The sequence below is a fragment of the Lutjanus erythropterus genome, chromosome 14 (assembly GCF_056507025.1).
Source record: "Lutjanus erythropterus isolate fLutEry1 chromosome 14, fLutEry1.hap2, whole genome shotgun sequence".
Lineage (NCBI taxonomy): Eukaryota > Metazoa > Chordata > Actinopteri > Lutjaniformes > Lutjanidae > Lutjanus > Lutjanus erythropterus.
The window spans coordinates 11,349,259-11,367,845 of NC_139330.1; the positions used below are offsets into that span (position 1 = coordinate 11,349,259).

The 18,587-nt window shown below is 41.6% G+C and overlaps 1 protein-coding gene across 1 annotated transcript in view; it reads left to right on the forward strand.

Moving 5' to 3' along the window:
- The first annotated feature begins 3,351 nt into the window (after nt 1-3,351).
- The window catches only part of ablim1a (actin binding LIM protein 1a), a 47,217-nt gene continuing 31,981 nt past the window's right edge, over nt 3,352-18,587 (forward strand). Inside the window, exon 1 of the mRNA XM_084735451.1 lies at nt 3,352-3,875. Coding sequence (XP_084591577.1) covers nt 3,641-3,875 — 235 coding nt within the window. The 5' untranslated portion in view covers nt 3,352-3,640. The remainder of the gene's footprint in view (nt 3,876-18,587) is intronic.

Here is an 18,587-nt window from a genome sequence, read left to right on the forward strand (position 1 = left end):
AAGTCTGGTCGCACTTTATTTTACTGCAGCGTGATAAGACATAAAGAGCCGTACTCTGTATCAAATAAGATGAAAACTAGAAATAAAAGGTTCTTTATTAGACCCTTTATTAGTCTTCATTAGAGGGTAATTAGGGACACATTACAACAGAACTGTACTGTAAATCAAAGTGTATTGTTTTCCACTGTTAGGGCCAAATTAAACTTTCTTAAAGGGTTATTAAGGACACATTACACACACACACACAACTGTACTATAAACTAAAATGTATTATTTCCCACTGCTACCCTTTAATTGAGTCTAAAAGGGGTCTAAAAGTGGGAAATAATACAATTTAGTTTACAGTACAGTTCTGTTGTGATGTGTCCCTAAATACCCTCTAATAAAGAGTCTAATACTGTCTAACAAAGAAGATATTATTTCCAGATTTTGTCTAATTTAATACAAAGTACAGCTTGTTATGTCTTATTCATCCACTGTAAAATGAAGTGTGACCAGAAGTCCTCCCATGGATACCTGGCACATCTCCAGTCTTGCCCTGCTCTGAACTCCCTCTTCGCCCCGCCCTTTCCTGGAGCTGGGTTAGCACATCCTGCACGCCGTACCTGTTACACTGCGGTGTAATCTGGATGATCAATGGTGGATGAAAAATGAGGCACTGCTCCATGCTGCAGTAACCTAATCTGATGCCTCCTCCTTCTCCGACCACTGGAGAGGGCTGCTCATGCTTCAGCAGCACGACCCTCTGCATCAGCACTTTTCTCTGTCTCCCTGTGTGTGTGTGTGTGTGTGTTTATAGTGTATGTGCGAATATGGGGGTTGGAGTGCGCGCGCATGCATGTGTCCTGGCAAAAGCCTGAATAATTGATGAGCAGGGGAAGGAGTAAAAGCGCTGCCGGACAGGACGGTGTGTGTGTGGGAGTGTGTAGAGATGGGGGAGAGGGATACAGTGAGGCAGGAGCCTGGCTACGATGGGCTCTGCAACTACGCCCAAAAAATCACCTCCTGCTTCGGACTGGATGGTAAGACGGGGGGGAAAACAGACGAAGAGGAGGGGGGTGTGTTTCTTCTGCTGTGGAGCAGGATGCAGAGACGGCAGAGGCTGTGAAAATGCTTGGGACGTATTTTGTATGCGATCATGCTGATTTTTCTGTGTGCCTGTTTTCTGAGCATGTATGTGTTGATTTGCGTGTGGGTAGCCGTGTTAAAGCTACCACAGAGTAGATGACAATTGGAGGGCAGTGCCTCACTGCAGCGGAATAGCATGTCCTTAGTTACTCTCAGGTCCATGTGTCTGCATGTGTGGGTGTAAGAGTGCACGTCTTCTTGCTTATACCTCACTATCACACCTCATTGTTTCTTTGGAATTAAACTTCGTCTTTCTAAGCAGAAGAATGAATGTGTGCCTGTGAGCGGAACATGAACTAAGTCAAATTAGTTAAATACTGTGTTGATGTAAATAGTAGTTAACTCAGCCAGCCAAGCTCCAGACATCCTGTTTCTGTTCACCCTCTCAGACAACGAAGAAAATCATTAAATTTGAAGTGCAGGCCAAGCCCGGCATCTCCAGTCCAAAAGGATATTTTGTGCTTTGTCATTGTGTGCTGTGCTTTTCATCATGCCTGCGCTCCTCAGTGATTAATTTCATTTGGTGGGAGAGAGTAGATAGCTGTGATTAGCCTTATCTGTGTGATGAATATTAGACATCGTTTTTCTGCTTTTAGTTATTAATCTGTGCTTATGTGCATGTAAAAGTCTTGTTCTTATGGTTTCAAAGAGCCATAATGTTTTCAGTTGTGGGATTATTTTGTTTTTGTGGAGTTTGCTCAGATTCTGCATCATCCCTCCCACCAGGACGTGCCGATGACTCAAAATTTACCTCATGCTCAACTTAGCTTTCCAGGGAAGGTGATCACATCTTTGACTCAAGAAAGAGTGCGTGTAAAAAACTCTGTGGCTGAATGTTGGTTATGTGGATTTGGCTCATCAAGGAAACATTTTGGAAGTCTATGCAGAAACAAGTTCGTCCCAGTGTTAGATTAAAAACTCAGAACATGCCTTCTTACTAAGTTACATCTTTCAAAATCCATATAGCAGGCGATTTCACTGGATAAAGGAGAACCACTGCTGGCGTTTCCACTTCGGCGCTGCTGTGGTCACAGTATCTATTATTGTGAAGGATCCTGCTGATGATTAACAGTGGGTTTGTGCATTGTTGGCTGCAGAAGTGACCTTGCTGGTTGTTGACCTTGTAAAGGACTGGCAGTCTCCCAAGGCAATCTACCCTGAAAGTATGTGTTGGATCACAGTGATGCTTTGCGCTGCTATGCATCTGTTTGGTCTTACTGTACATTAACCCACCTTAAAGGGATAGCGTGGATTATTTGAAGTGGGGTTGTATGAGGTACTTATGGATAGTCATCGTATTAGCAGCAGTTGATGCCATTCAGCATGGCCCTAGTTAGGAGAAGCAGCGAGGGGCACCAGCAAGGAAGCTGCTGTGGACACGGTCAGCTTCAAAAGGTATTTTAGCCAAAAATCACTATCAGTTTAAGTGTACACTAAATTGAGAATATTTTCAATGCTTTACTTTGCCATCAGACACCCTTTTCCAACAGGAAATCACCATTATATAAGCCAAGTACCACTCTCTCCAAACTAAACAAACTCAAGAGATGAAATCATTAATTTTATCTTGCAGAACAGGGCAGTTGCAGGTCTACTGCTGCCTCAATCTGCCAGTTTTTCGTGTGAGTTTGGTTAATCCAAACTAACCTTTTAGCAGTTCATTGCTTTGCTTCCATGCTGGTGCTCCTTTCTGCTTCTCCAAACTGAGGATGTGCCAACCAGCATCTACTGTAGGTAATACACTGACTATTGACAAGTACCTCATACAACTTCATGTCAAGTAACCCCAACTATCCCTTTAATGCAAAATATATCCACAGAAAAAAACATGTTATGATCATAATGGAGTCTAAATGCATCTTAAATAACTTCTTGTTTAATAACTTACTTTGACTTAAAATCTAGCGCACAGAAACAGGTTTGTTTTTTAAATCTCAGCTCTTCATTGGACAGATGTGATTAAGCAGAGCAGTGATTGGGATGCACATGGGTTATATCAGGTACAGAGACTCCCACCATACACTGGGCCAACCTGATGCAGAGCTACCTAACCCCACCCAGAAGATAATCATAGGCTCGACGTCAGCCCTAAGCTGCTTAAGGCACCAGGCTGGTTTGGGCTGAAGACACTCATAGTGTAAGCTTCTTTCACTGTTTCTCACTCTGCTCCACCTGCAGCAGACTGCTTTGTCATACTTGTTGCCTGTTGTTTGGCGTCTCCACCTCAAGGTGGACATCAGCGCTCCACTTCTTACATCCGCTGCAGATCTGAGGTGACAGGTGGAGGGACCCTAACAGGAGGAGTTTCCACTGGAGGCCTCACTGGATATCGTCATGATTTTATGATGAGCTGCTGTGAAGTTGCCTTTGTTTCTTTTTTGTGCCTCTACGAACACCCCACGGTCTTGATGTCCAGCTGGATTTTAGAGCGGGTCTGAACCCGACCCTGGCTGACGTCTACCTGCAGTGCTTCACCCTTCTCTGTGGGACAGTAGAGGGGGAAGAGGGCACCATGCCCACCCTGCCCAATCTCAACAGCCTGGGCAAGCTGTGCAGCTCCAGCCGTAGCCACAATGTCGACCGCGTCCGGGTGAAGCGCAAGAGCTCGGTCAAGCGCATGTCCATCATCGAGGATGGGCATGTGGCTGAGGTCCTGTACCTCATTCCTAAACAGTACATGGAGCAGGTCCCCTACCTCAACCCAAATGACTATTACCTGAGTGAGAGACTGAATGATGTCGCTACAGGTAGGCCAGGAGAAATCATGTGTCTAGATCTATCTGAAACATCTATTCCCTCATCTCTCATTACAGTCATCCATCCTTGCTGTGGCTGAGGCTAACACCAGTCAGCTTTAATGATTGCTTAATCAACGAGTAATTAAAACCAGCCATTTTTTATCATTTCCCTCCTCTTTCCCTTTCCCTCTCCTCTTCAACAGTTGTTTGTGAATACCAGGAGGAGCTGTTGTTTTAGGTTTGGCTGCTCTGCTTTGTATTGTGTTTGCGTGTAGGTGTCTGACAGTGAATTGATTATTTGTTGCTTAGAGATGACTTCATTTTAATTGGATGGCAGAGAGTGATTACAACTCTTGAGGCTTTCACATCTGACCTGTGTGTATGTGTGAGAGCTCCTGTGCACGTGTTACACAACCACAACTCCCCAACGCCAAAAAGTGCAAAATGTTGAAAAAGTCAGGAAATTAATCACCGTCCTCTCCATAGTTATATAATGTAAAGCCATATACAAGGACAGACCTGCTGCATTTTGCCAAGCAAGAGGACATGGGGAAGCGACATGGTGGCTTACATCAGGATTACAACATGGGCATGAGGACAAATCGAGATTTCCAGACCTTATGTATTCTCTGACTGCATGCCAGACTCAGTAGTAAAATCATCATTGCTTGGCAATTGGTTGTTTGCAAAAAAAAATGCAGATGACAGAAACTCCTATTTTGGTGCGGAAGAAGTTTGATTTTGACTGAAAAAGGTTTGTCTCTGCAAACCGACCCTATAGATCAAAGATCACAGAGGGCAATGCTTATGTTAGCCGTTTCATTTCTTCCGGGACAGCAAAAATCAATCAAACAGTGGCAGCCTTCTTTATTTTTGGGACTTCCCTGAGACCCAATATATAAAATCACAAAGAAACAGTAGTCATCATTTTATTATTTTTATTCTGTCTTATTCAAGTGTCAACCTGACAAAGCTGGAAAACTGTGTTCACTGTTTACATGGTGTATCCAATGCTGCATTATTTCCAAAGGTGGGGGGAAACTAAGTACAAAAAATTTGTTAATGTGGAGTTTACAGGTATCAGTACAGTACTTAAGTGTTTATTTTTACTCCCCCTTTTAAAAACTAATAACAAATATCTGTACTTTTTACACCTTTTGTTTTTCAGAACAGGTTTATTGCTTTAGTTTTAATGCGTTCAAGGGGTATTATTGATTATCTTTATTTTGCATTATCGAGGGGCAGCACAGTGGTGCAGTGGTTAGCACTGCTGCCTCGCAGCGAGAAGGTCCTAAGTTCGAAGCCCCGAGCTGCTGGGGCGGGGCCTTTCTGTGCAGAGTCTGCATGTTCTCTCTGGGTTCTCCGGCTTCCTCCCACAGTTCAAAGAAATGCATGCTAGGTTAATTGGTGACTCTAAATTGCCCGTAGGTGTTAATGTGAGTGCGAGTGTGAAAATGACATTACAAGAAGAAATGTAAAAGATGTAACAAGATGAAAACAAAGTAACAAGCCAAAAATGATGCAACAATACATAACAAGATGAAAATGTTATAAAAGACATAAAAAGACAAAAACTGACGTAACAGGATGTAATAAACAAAAATGACATGAAAGACACAACAAGATAAAAAGACGTAACAAGACGTAACAAAACTAAAACAACGTAAAAGACATAAAAAGATGAAAACAGCAAAAGGTGTGATGACAAAAACAACATGAAAGATGTAACAAGACAAAACAGACAAGGGCAGAAGACTCTGCTGTGGAGAAAAGGTGAGGTTCTGTTAGCTTTGCACAAAAACAGCTTGTAGAAATGTCCTTCAGAGGACAACTTTTTACTTTTATATTTTGAGTACAATTCAAGGTCTGTACTTTTTCACTTCTACTTGACTGAAGAAGTTGAATCAATACTGCTACTTTTAGCAGTATTTTTTTTTATCCAAGTATCTGCACTTCTCTTTGAGTAAAGAATGTGTGTACTTTGGCCACCTCTGATTATTTCACTATCTGAGTGCTTTTGAATGTGAGTGGCACTCAGTGATGTTATCCAGAGGACACCAAGTGATTGATGGTACCTCAAAGAAACATGAAAATAAGGCTGCAACCCAAAATTCCTGTGGATTGCTGATTGAAAACTGTGGTTTTTATGCTTGTAAATGATCAAAATACTTGCAAAAAGAGACAAAAGTTGAATGAAAGTTGTTGTGAAAACATATTTCTGTGTTTTCAGGGTGGCTACAACACAGAAATGATAATGTGGCATGGGTGAGATACACTTTGAAGAAGGTTCTCACTGTTTTGTAATCTGGTTTAAAATAGACACAAGCAGGTGAAGAGCTTGTCATCATCCAGAGACAGAAAGGCAGCCTGTCTATGCTTTAAAATAGTTTGAGAAGAAAGTGTCTGTTGGATTAGCAAAAATCTGCAAACGGTCATCCAGTGCATCAGTTTGTTTGTTCTGTATGCACGTGTGTGTGTGTGCATGTGTGTGTGTGTGTGTGTGTGTGTGTGTGTGTGTGTGTGTGTGTGTGTGCATGTGTGTGTGTGTGTGTGTGTGTGTGTGTGTGTGTGTGCGTGTGTGCGTAGATGTCTAACATCCTACAATCCTAACTTTAATCCCAGGGATAACTGTGCAGTATACCCACACAGACCTGTTGTTTACTGTAAATGTGACCTTTTGCATTATAGTCAGTCTGGCTTCCCTACTCAAGGAAAAGGTCTATAACTGTAAATCAAATAGCACTTATTGCTATCAATGAAATGCACATGCTGTGTAGTAACAGTGCTTATCTGCACTGATATGAGGACTGTGCAGGGTATCGTTCCCTGGCCAAGTTATTAATGGACAGCCAGACATGGATCATCCATAGGTGAGCCAGATACAGTAGAAACCTTTCATCCATGGATAATAGGCTTTGCTGCTCAGGAATTGGTCTTGGCAAGCCTTATGTAGCATGAATGTCCAGCAGCTCCAACAGAGATTATTAAAGGAGGGAAGATGATAATAGGTCCATTACAGTATTATGAGAAGACACAATAAGAGGAGCTCCATATGTGTGAAGCATCCCTGGTTCCCTTGAAAGGAGCTATAAAATTGCAAGTTATTATTATTCTTCTTGGTGTAGCAGTTAGTAGCCACACTGTAAAACTCTCATTTTCTGAAGGAGATGGTTCCTGACCAGCCAACATTTTGAAAACTTATTAAAAAGCCACTCAAGGCTTTTGGTCATCACAAACTTGTTACATGCATCTCTCCCTTCATAATAAAAAAAGGGTGGAGTGCTGGAGAAATGTCCACTAACTATTTTTACCGTTTGCCTCACTGGCATGCCTCCATTGCCCGATGAGAAGAAAACGCCCCTGTGCAAACTGATGCACGCTGTTGGGCATCCAGCAGGTGGCACAGTTGACACTGCAGTGGGATGAATGCACTCTGAATGCATAATGTGCTGCCTGCATCAGCAATTACAGAGGTGGTGCTGATGCAAAACTACTCCCTCCCCTCAGCCACACAGAGGTACAGCGAGGCTCCAGCGTGGGGCAGACGGATCAGTGACTGTGTGGTCCCCGCTGGCTGCTGGAGGTCCCTCTGAAATCATATTGTCTGTAGCTCACACATTGAGGTGTGGGTAAACATTGGATTGGTCCCCTGCTATGTCTCCTCTGGATCTCGGTGGATTTTATCTGCTCGCCAGGAGGCAAACAATAAACTTTATGAACAGATTATATTGTGGAGAGCTGTACTAGTTATTTAATCATGCTGGAGTGAAATAGTATTTGTAATTTTGTACTGTATGGATGGGGTTTAGCATTAAGCATTCTGGTTCAAGTGATGCAAATATCGTCTATCACTTTATAGTAGATAGTAGATTGATTAGGGTAAGAATATCAGGGTAAGCCAATGCAGAGCTGACAGGAAATGTCAACCTTTCATGTGGTCATTTCAGCGGTGGATGATATAAGAGCTGGTATGTTCGCCATGCTCAGCCAGGAACGTGCTCTCCCGTGCTCTCTGTAATTGGATCCCAGAGGATCCACTAAAGATATTAATACAAAGCTCATTCTAGAGATCACCTTAAGTCTGTCCTTTGACCCCAAATGGCCTGCCTTGCCCTCACATGCATCCTCATACAGGACATGACCTGCTGAAAATGGTGTGACTATTAACAACTTAGGCCGTCACTCAAGGTGAGCCTGGCTTTACTGCCTATGATCAGGATGACCGTCTTGATTGGATCTGATTAGATAACCCCTATTTTCTATCTTTCTTAACACAGCAGATAGTATTTGCAAAAAGCACGCTTCATTTAGACAACCGTTTTGGAGCTGTGGATAATGTGTTTAATACATCTTTTATTTTATTTTAATTATTCATTTTGGTGCCTGGTGCTGTAACCACCTCGAGTTCCTGTCACGAAAGACCAGTGCTTCCAAAAGAAGTCAGTCTTTTACTTGGCTGCTTTATTTTTGATGACTTTCAAGCTTTTAAATTCATGGGGTTTTTTTTTTTCAAATATACTAATTTTTGTCAAATTGAGCCAATTTTTCAGCACAGCAGGCTAATTAATGCACCGAAAAGGGTAATTGATCTCTGCCTGCTGCCCTGTCGTACTGACACAGAAGTCTTTGTTGAGGTGTGTGTTATTCAGCACTTTGATGTGGTAAAGGGTTATTCCCATCAAAATTCAGTTTGTTGAACTTTCTACTCATGGAATAGAGTGCATCTTCATTTTTAGGGGGTCATAAATTCACACCATGCCACACAGTTAACAAGGAGATAAAAACAATAAAAACAAAACAATATAAGATAAGTTTGCATCCAAATTACGAGACTGCTTAATGTTGGAGAACAGGATCCCAAGATTCTTTTTAAGGCCACGGGTCCAGTTTGGGGGGCCGAATAAAGGAACCTCATTTGTACAGATTCTGTCTCAAAAATTTGGTGACATCTAGCATTTTACATTTGAGAGACAAGCCATAACCTGAGACTGTCAGTGTCCTCTCTAGTACCAGTCAGTGGAACATAAATTTGTGTATTATCATATCATCATAACAATAAAACACAATAAACACATTATATCTACAGATAATTTCACCCAACAGAAGCAAATAGAAAATAACATGGGCTCTAGAATTGACCCCTGGGGAACACCGTAAGAGTGGATGACTGAGGATGAAGAGATTTCTCTCATTACAACAGAGAAGAATCTGTTCGAAAGGTAGGACCAAAACAGTTTTGAGGCATTGTATTATAAACGACCGTCATAATAAAATGTTGTCAGATCCAGCAGTTTATATCTGAGATACAAGCCAATGTCCAAGAGAGTGTGTCAGTGTCCTCACAACTACCAGTCAGTGGAACATAAATTTGTGAATCATCTGCATAACAATGAAAATTAATATTATATCTGTACATAATTTCACCCAATGGAAGCAAATAAATAGAAAATAATATGCAGAGCTCAACAATAAGTCTTGCTAGTAAATCAGGCAACTCCCTTGTAAAAAAGAAGATAATTGATTAATTGTTTATGTAATTTTTCATGCAAAATGGCAGAAAATGTAGATTTTCTGCTTTTCTTCATTTATTATCATATTAAACTGAATTTCTTTGGGGTTTAGACTGACAAAATGAGACTTGTAAAGATAATCACGTTGGACATTTTTCACTATTTTCTGACATTTTATAGACATTGAAGCTCTAGATTGAACATGACGACTTTAGTCTTTGTTATTATTTGATAACCGTTAATAAATAAAACAGTTTGTACGGGGGCAAGTAAAAATTACTTTGTGCAAGTAGATTTCTGATCCAATATTTCGACCAGGCAAGAAAAAAACATTAAAGCACTGAACCCTGATATGAGCCCAAGAACTGACCCCTGGGGAACACCACATAAAACCAGTCAAGAACAGTATCAGTGTCAGTTTTGAGGCATTTAATAATATTGTAATATCGGTATTCTTGGTATTTAAGTCTTAACAGTTAATGTCACAGTTTGTCTTTGTATGTATGTGATGTGCATGTTCCTGCATTATGACTGAAGCATTCTGGATGTATTTAAGGGGTTCTGTCTTGGGGTTCTGACCCAAAACAGTAACTGTTCTTTGGTCACACAGACAGAAGCAGCAGCGGCAGCCACCTGGTTGCTGCAATGAGGAGGCGGCTGACACAACAGAGGGGCTGAGAGAGGGAGCAGGAGGGGAAGAGGGAGGAGGAGGAGGAGGAGGAGTGGGCAGAGGAGGAGGAGGAGAGGGATGGGAGGAAAACAGGCAGTCGGGAGGCAAACCCCACGCTGTAGCGGTGTTTTCGGGAGGAGAGCTGAGCAGCGCCTACACTCTCTCTCTCTCTGCCTCTCTTTCTCTGTGGTGTCTCAGCTCTCTATTTTTTGTGCTCCTCCAGTCTTTACTAAAAAAAGGAACTAGCAGCTGCTGTGTTACTGGTGATTGATCCCCGGAGCCTTTTCTGGTGCAGATTTACCTGGATTCCAATGGTCATGGTCAAAGAAAAAGGTATTCCAGTGGTTGTGGTCAGAGTGTGTGTGTGTGATGAGTGTGTTTTTAGGGGATCTGTTTTGCCAGTCGTGCTGTAGACTGTCTGCAGTGTGTGTCGATGTGCAGCGTGTCCAGTCGGATTTGCACTGCTGTGTCTGTCTGAATTACATTTAGTTTGACTGATTTTTTGTCTGTGATTTGACTATTTTTAGCTGGTGTAAATGTATGACATAGTCACGGTTTTCTTTATGTGGGTGTGTGTTGCCTGCAAGAGGCATGACTAATGACACAGTACGAATGTGCATCTTCAACATATCGACATATTCTGTGTCTAGTTAAAGACTTGAACGTGCTACGCCCTTCCCAGCACTCTCCAGCAGCTGATGCTCAGGCTGGAGTCTGCTTAATTTGGCAGCGTCAGTCTTTATGTAAATGTATGTTGGAGTGAAGCATCTGGCTCGTTGTGTGGGAGCTAGACACCAAATCGCAAAACGCTCAGGGCGACATCGTGCCGATAGTTTGGGGTTAAAACAGTCGACCAGCTGATGTGAAAGGTAACATGTAGAGAGAGAAAAAGTGGAGCACCAGTGTAGGGATCCACACTGCGCAGAGCTGTGGACCTGCACTCTCCGTCTATCTCCCTCTCTCTGCCTCGCTCTGTCTGCAGCCGTTGCCATGGTGACCATCTAAAAGGTACACTCCATTGTTGTCAGCTGTGGCCTCATTCATAGCGTCCTGTTAAAAGAAAAAGATGATTGTTTCCACCTATAACGGAGGTCGCCCGGTTGGGTGGGACAAATTAAGGCGAAGTCAGGGGGCATGTTCCAGAGATATTAACATTCCCGGCAATTTGCAGCGGCATGTGGTCGTGAGGTTGACCATTGTTTGTCAGTATGAGTCATAGCAAGCAGCTACATAGGCACAATTTTCTATAATAAAAATGTCTTATTGAAATTCAAGAGAAGTAATGGCAACAATTTTCTGCCTTTTGACTTTTTAACCACTGTGACCACAATTATTTAATTCATAAGCATCTATCTTGCGTGTACTAAAGCTATAAATGTTACTCAAAGCAAACTATTACATCACCATTTCCACATTAAAGTCAAACAGACTGGAACAGAATATGAAAGTAATTCATTACAGTAATAAGTCATTATACCATTTCACTCTTAAAGCTACAATATGTACCATTTCTGCTTTAAAATGCCTGAAAATTACTTGTGTACTTATGTTGTGTTTCCCGCTGGCTGTTGCTAGCTAGTTGCTATAACTTTCAGGAAAGCATGGATATGTCAGAGCATTGGGCAAGAAGTCGAATGTGACTAATAAAATAAATATTACCTCATCCAGCAGCATCTACAGCGGCAGAATTTACACATTGTGCATTAAATATGAAAGTAATTCATCACAGTAATAAGTCATCATACCTCATCATACCACATATCTGCATTAAAATGTCTAAAAATGCTAGACACATACTTACTTACATTACACATACTTCCAACAATGATCATATGCAGACAGACAGTTTATTCAAGGTAATGTTTTCTGCTAGCTGTTGCTAGTTAGTTGCTATAACTTTCAGAAAAAACACTGGATTTGTCGGATACATCAGAGAGTGAGGAAGGAAGTCAGCAAACATGACTCACATGATTTCTGCCTGCTATAATGGGAATTCCTCTTGACGCGCTAAAAGAAGTAGTTTTGCAATTGTTGTGATATTATCTTAAGAAAAAGATCCATTTTGATTACATGCTTATACTTTCACACATATATTTCCTCTGCTCTGTGGAAACAAACTAACAGCTGCTGATCCATTATCTCAGTCTGCTACTTCAACACTCCACACTCAGGGTCAAAACTCAAACTATTTTATTTTTTTTAAGTTCAATTTCATATGTGAAGGAGTTCATTTAAAGGCTCACATTTGTGCACTTTTCAGAGGCTTTATTCATTTTGGCCTTACATATTTTTTTATTTATTTTAAATTTTAAGTTTACTTCAAATGTATTTTATTTCCTACCTTTATATACAGTATAGAAATGATGCTGCTGAAATAAGATTCAAAGGCTGACTGACATGTGACATTCATTGTTTTTGGAAATATCAGCCATCATGCTCAGTCTCTAGAAGTGAATGATTCAACTTTTTCCCATGGTCTAGTGTCAAATAAGCAAACAAAAACCGCAATAAATCATAATATTGATTGTAGAATCACAATACAAAGCATCCTGACGTTCGTTCATATCATCAAACTACGTCTGTTGTTGTAGTTTTAATTTGAAAAAGCCCCAGAGCTTACATATTGTGTGTTTAATAGTGTCTCAAGTTTACCAGCTTGATATATTACTGCTTTATGAGTTCATCTTCCAGTTTGTGTAGACAACCAGAGCTTGTGTTCTATGTGTGGGCAAGTGATATTTTTATGTTATGTCTGAAAATATTTCTATCACAGAAAAAACATGTTTACAGATTTTTTTTTTTTTTTTTGACAGATATGAGTGTGTAGGTTTGTTTATGCATCTGACAGCACACTGGTGGCTGGAGGCGGCGTCCTGCTCCAGAGCTGCTGCTCTCTTGATGTGGATTTGACTGGCCACAAAGAAAAAGGCCTTTGCCATCGAGTCCCCCGCGCTGGCAGAGCACCCGTAACCTCTGGCTGCCACATGTTCCATCTCCCACAATCCCTCTGAAAGTTTTTCCGCGGACTTAACCCGCTACCTCTCCTGTTCGCTTGGGATTTGTTGGTGGCAGGAGGCTCGTCTGAGCTTATTGTCCACATTTAGAGGCCTCGAGTTTTTCATTCCTCTGAGCTGAAGCTGTGGGAATGCTTTCGCGACCTGAGATCTCATCGTGTATCCTCCCGGGATCTCATCCTGCAACCTGTCAGAGGCCAGGTGGGCTCTGTACCATCAGGACGCACAGCTGACCAAATTATACTGTATGCTCAGAATGATGAATCATAATAAAGGGATTGCAGTGTTAGCGTTTTGTCTGCTTGCAGGCGGTTGTCCTATTTTCAAAGCCAAGAATACCCTTGAAATAGTTTGTAATTTATTCGGGCCATATGTACCTACGTCAGTCTCATCTTTTTTTTTCTTCTTACCTTGATCTACACGTGCATCTGAGACTTGTGCACATTTGTCCAACTAGTGGACGCACTGTCTTGCGTTCTCTGCATTAAATTGCTTAAGAAGCCTTGCTGACTCTGCGAGAAGAGACGATCGTCATCACAGATACGTCACCTCCAAATCCTAGAACACTCTGCATTCACATTTCTCTGGACATGAAAGTCTACACTCTGAGAAATAAAGGCTCCAAAAGGGTTCTATCTGAAGAGCTGAGGTGCTACCCAGAACCATTTGCTTCAAAAGAACCCTTTTTTTGATGAAAGGGTTTGTCAAGAGTTCTTTGTAAGCGTTAGGTATTCCTTTTCATCCAAATAACCTTTTTTGCAAGAAATCCTTAAAGAATTCTTCCATCAAGGGTTTTTTGTACCATAATATAAAAAGGTTCTCAGCAGAACCCTTGGAATATAAAAATGTTATTGATAGAACCTCCTACATTTTCTAGATAAAACTCTTGGACTATAAAAGAGTTCTTTATTGAACCCCTTGACATTTTCTAGATACAACCCTTGGAATACAAAGTGGTTCTCAGAAGAACCCCCTGAGTGTGTTCTAGATAGAACCCTTAGAATATAAAAAGGTTCTCAGTAGAACTCGTGGCTTGGTTTTTGTTGGCACCCTTAGAAGGTGGAAATTTTCTGGATATAACCCCCATTGAGGGTTTTGGGTGGAACCATTCTCATAGAAGGGTTCTTTGTAGAACCTCTAATGGGCGGTTCTGGGTGAAACCTTTCACAAATGGTTCTAGGTATAACCCTTTATGTTGGGTTCTAGGTAAAACTTTCGAAACCAGCTCTAAGTTGAACCTTTGTAAAAGGTTCTAACGGGATCCAGTAAGGATTCTCCCGTGGAGACAAACCAAAGAACCCTTTATGGATCTGGTTCTGATCTTCATTTCTAAGAGTCTAATGTCATGTGCCTCTGTAGCTGCCTCCTGTTATTTTCGCAGAGTGCTGCAGACAACTGCAGTGGTGCCTCATCTTTGAAGCCTGCCAGTGTCTATCCCCTGAAAGAGGAGCTAAACCCTTTCACAGACATCAATGCAACACACACTCTCATAGACACACACTGTTTGTACAGCTGGCACACAGGACCAGAATATACAGATGAGATAAGTGGTCGGCCGGGAGAGAGACAGTCACTGACCTAAAATATACAGGCTAAAACAACAAGAGCGACATGAAAAACACATGACTGCAGCCATACATTGTGCCCGTCAACAAACATCCTCCCTGTCTGGCATCAATCGGTTTGATGATCACAGGAAACGCGACACAGGAGGAGTGTGCGCTTCGTAATCATTCGGAGGCAAAAAGCCAAGGCCTTCAGCAGCCCCACTTCCACAAACACAAAAGCTTCTGCAGTTCATGAAGCCACCATTGTCTCCTTTCTGATAAGTGGCTGGACTGGAAGTCCCTCTGTCTGTTTATCAGCGTCGTATTATTATTACGTGCCCTATGCAACAACAAACGCGCCGCGCTGTGGCGTTCAACCATTCAGACCAGATCATTATTCCAAACCCAGGTCCCTGAGGGTTAGTTATTCAAGGTTTGGGGGGCCTGGAGGAGGCCGATAGGGTCCCCCCTGCAATTTGTGCCCGTGTTTGAAGTGCTTTGTCTGGGACGCTGGTGGTGGGGCAGAGGGGCGGGGAGGCGGTGAATACACCCATACATATTCATGGGTGGGAGGGTTAAGGGCTTCTTGTTATGTCTGGGTGATGAAGAGCTCACCCACCCTCCCCCAAACACACACACACACACACATGCACACACACACGTCCGATCACACGTCGGGATTTCATGGGGGGCATATTTTGTGCCGTTTGATATTCATTAAGGGTCAGAGCCCCATGGAGTATTTCATCCTGAACTGGTTGGATTGCATGGATGTTGGAGTGAAAAAGGTGTTTGTCTATGTTTTGTTGCCTATGAAGTAGGGCCAGGAGCAATATATTGATAATATATAGATATTGTCTTGTATTTTGGATATTGTTATATGGCATAATTGTTGCAATATCGATCAAATATCGAGTTATTTGGTCCAAAGTATGGTGACATTCAATATTGTCTAATATGAAGCAGATACAACAGGGGCCAAAAGTATTGACAACAATGCCAGGAGTGGACTTGACTGCTTTTGCCACTCTCCATGTCTGTCCCTCTGTGTCTCTTTGCAGCTAATGATTATTTATATTGTTGATTAATCTTATTTTCCTGATTAATTGATTAGTTCTTTGGTCTAGAAAATGTCAGAAAATGTTGAAAAATGTCCATCAGTGTTTCACAAAGCCCAAGATCACATCCTTAACTGTCTTGTTTTGTCCTAAAAACCAAAGATATTCAGTAGAGCTGCAACAATTAGCCGATTAGTCCGTTAGTCAATCAAAAGGAAATTACTTTCCAACTATTTTGATAACTGAATAATTGTTTCACTCATTTTTCAAGAACATATGACCTATATTTGCTGGTTCCAGCTTCTTAAATGTAAGAATTTGCTGCCTTTCTTTGTCTTTTATGAAATTAAATGAAGAGTCTTTGGGCTCTGGGACATTGCGATAAATGCTTTTCTAAATGTTTTGACATTTTGTAGATGAAATGATTAACTGATTAATTGTGAAAATAATCAGCAGAATAATTGATAATGGAAATAGCAGCCCTAATATTCAGTTTACTGCCATAAAAGAGTATAGAAACCAGAAAATATATATGTATTTGAGAAACTGAAATAATAATAATTTAATAGTTGGCAGTTGTTATTGCTCTCTCTCTTTGTAACACATACACACTGGTACACAGTAAGGCACATGCGCACATACTGTACAGACAAACACACACACACACACACTCCTTTGGGGCTGCTATCTGTCTGTACTGGAAACTCTTCTGTCTGTGACTCTTACAGTAACAAAGGCGGCGAGCGACTGAATATTTTATTGGCTCTTTTCATCTCTCATCTATTGTTTAATTGAATTCCCCTTCTCCCTGTGCATTTCCAAGCCACTACTATGGCTTTGCATTCCTCGGGGTTCATGGTAGGAAATGAAAGCAACCAAAGTCTGAAGCTTCCTCAGCAGATCCTTGCGCTCTCCGTCAATAACCCCACTTCATTGTTATTTACCAGCGAGGCTGCCGCACGTGTTACGGTAAAAATCTGTCCTCGGGGGATTCAAGATGGCCTTCTTCACTTTCCTCCAGAGTATCATCTGCAGCCTTTATTATTGCCAACGCAGCTAGGCTCTGCTTAAATGGGTGGGGGGTGGATGGGATGTAGGGGTGGAGAGAGCAGCCCCCTTTCCCTCTGCTGCGCCTGGCTTTGGGATGCTCTGCTGGTTATTGTTCCCTCAGCACCACGGCTGTGTGTGTGCGTGTGTGTATGTGTGCATTCATTGTGTGTTTAGGCTCATATCAGTCACTTTATCCCCTGGTGATGAGGCAGGACAGATCACCCTGTCAGCACAGCCAACACATCCAGCCCAGAATGAGGAATGTGAGCAGCAGTCGGAAAAATTGTCCTACTGTATATTTCACAGTAAGTTGCTCTGTGCTGAGGTTGCTCCATGTACTGCGTGCTTACTAATTTATAGCATTATATAATATACATTCTAGCAAATCAAGCGCCATTTTGCTGCAATCACAAGAACCCCTAAAGACTCAGTAATGGATTTATTTCAAATTCATGTTATTGAAGTAAAATTGCTTGAAGTCACGCTTTTCATAGAGTCATAAGTGTGGAGGCCTGCTAAACATCTGAATGAGATCTCACTAATGGATTTTATATCCAAACAAATCTTCAATCTGACTCCTTTCAGCAAATTTAACAGCCCGTTTCATGTCGGCTTCTTTAATTTTTATGAAACACCATGTAGGGTACCCATCTACAGTCTCTCCCTCTGTGCAGCCTCTTGCACCACTTTACAGTGGCAGAGGCGGGGTTAAGCTGGAAAAACACACAGCAGCGCTCATAGATTCCCATCCAAAACTCATTTTTTTTAGATCCTCTGTGCATGGGATTCAAACATCTGTCTTGGATTTTTGTCAGGCTGCTATGACGTTAGCAGTGTTGACTTTTCCATACTGTGCTGTCCCCACTGACAGCACAACACCATGAAATGTTAAAAATAGTAAGTCGGCAATACAAGCAGGCCCAGAAGAGATTGTTGGCATCACAGCAGTGGAAAATATATACTTTAATCAGGATTTTATATAAACATCGGTGAAAATGTGTAACATGAAAGGTTCAGCATGAGAAACCTACCCCTCACTGCTGTTCCCCTCAGCTCTACAGAGCTTTTTAGTATCTTTTAACATGTTTTACTTTTACAGCCTGCAACTGTTTAGTTTCACTTGCACTGCTCTTCCCAGAATTGTTTTCATGCATATTGGCCAGCTGTTTTTATTAAAATAGCTCTAAACCCCCACCTGCAACAGCCTGCAACAGCAGACGGACAAAGTTAGTCACTACCTGCTGAACATAGTCAAGCATTTAGCAGCTAGAAATATATATATTTCCTGCAGGACTTGGTGGAGACCAAACCAGAGCAATAAGAAGGGTGAATATTTGACTTTAATTAGCCAGGTTGTGTGAAACAGTCTAAATCCAGTGTTGGGAAGTAATACTTAGTGTTACAGTAATATGTTTACTTAGTTACAATTACAATTTGAAATCCAGTCATTTCATTACAGTTAATTGTCCCAGGCTTTGTTACTTTGACATTTGTCTTACCAGGAGTTTAATGGAGGGTTGATATGAAGTTGGCGTCTGCTTTCAGGGGATAGACTGGTCTGGGACGTGCTAGTTGAATGCACAGGCTTGAGCTGGGGGGAGGGTCAGTGTAATGCTTATCAGTTCAAATTTCCATATAGAAAAAAAATTGAATATGGAAAATTGAATTGGACTAATAAGCGCTGCATGAAGCGGGGGAGGCAGAGTCGCTGAAAGAAGAGAAATGAAACTACGGGTAATTCCAAAGTTGTCTCATTCATGTCAGGGCTGCAATGATTAATTGTTTATTTCTTGGCTGCCTGCTTATTAACTTTCTTATTTCCTATTTCTATGTGTGTTAAATGCGAAAGATTGTGGAGGATTTAGAGCTGTT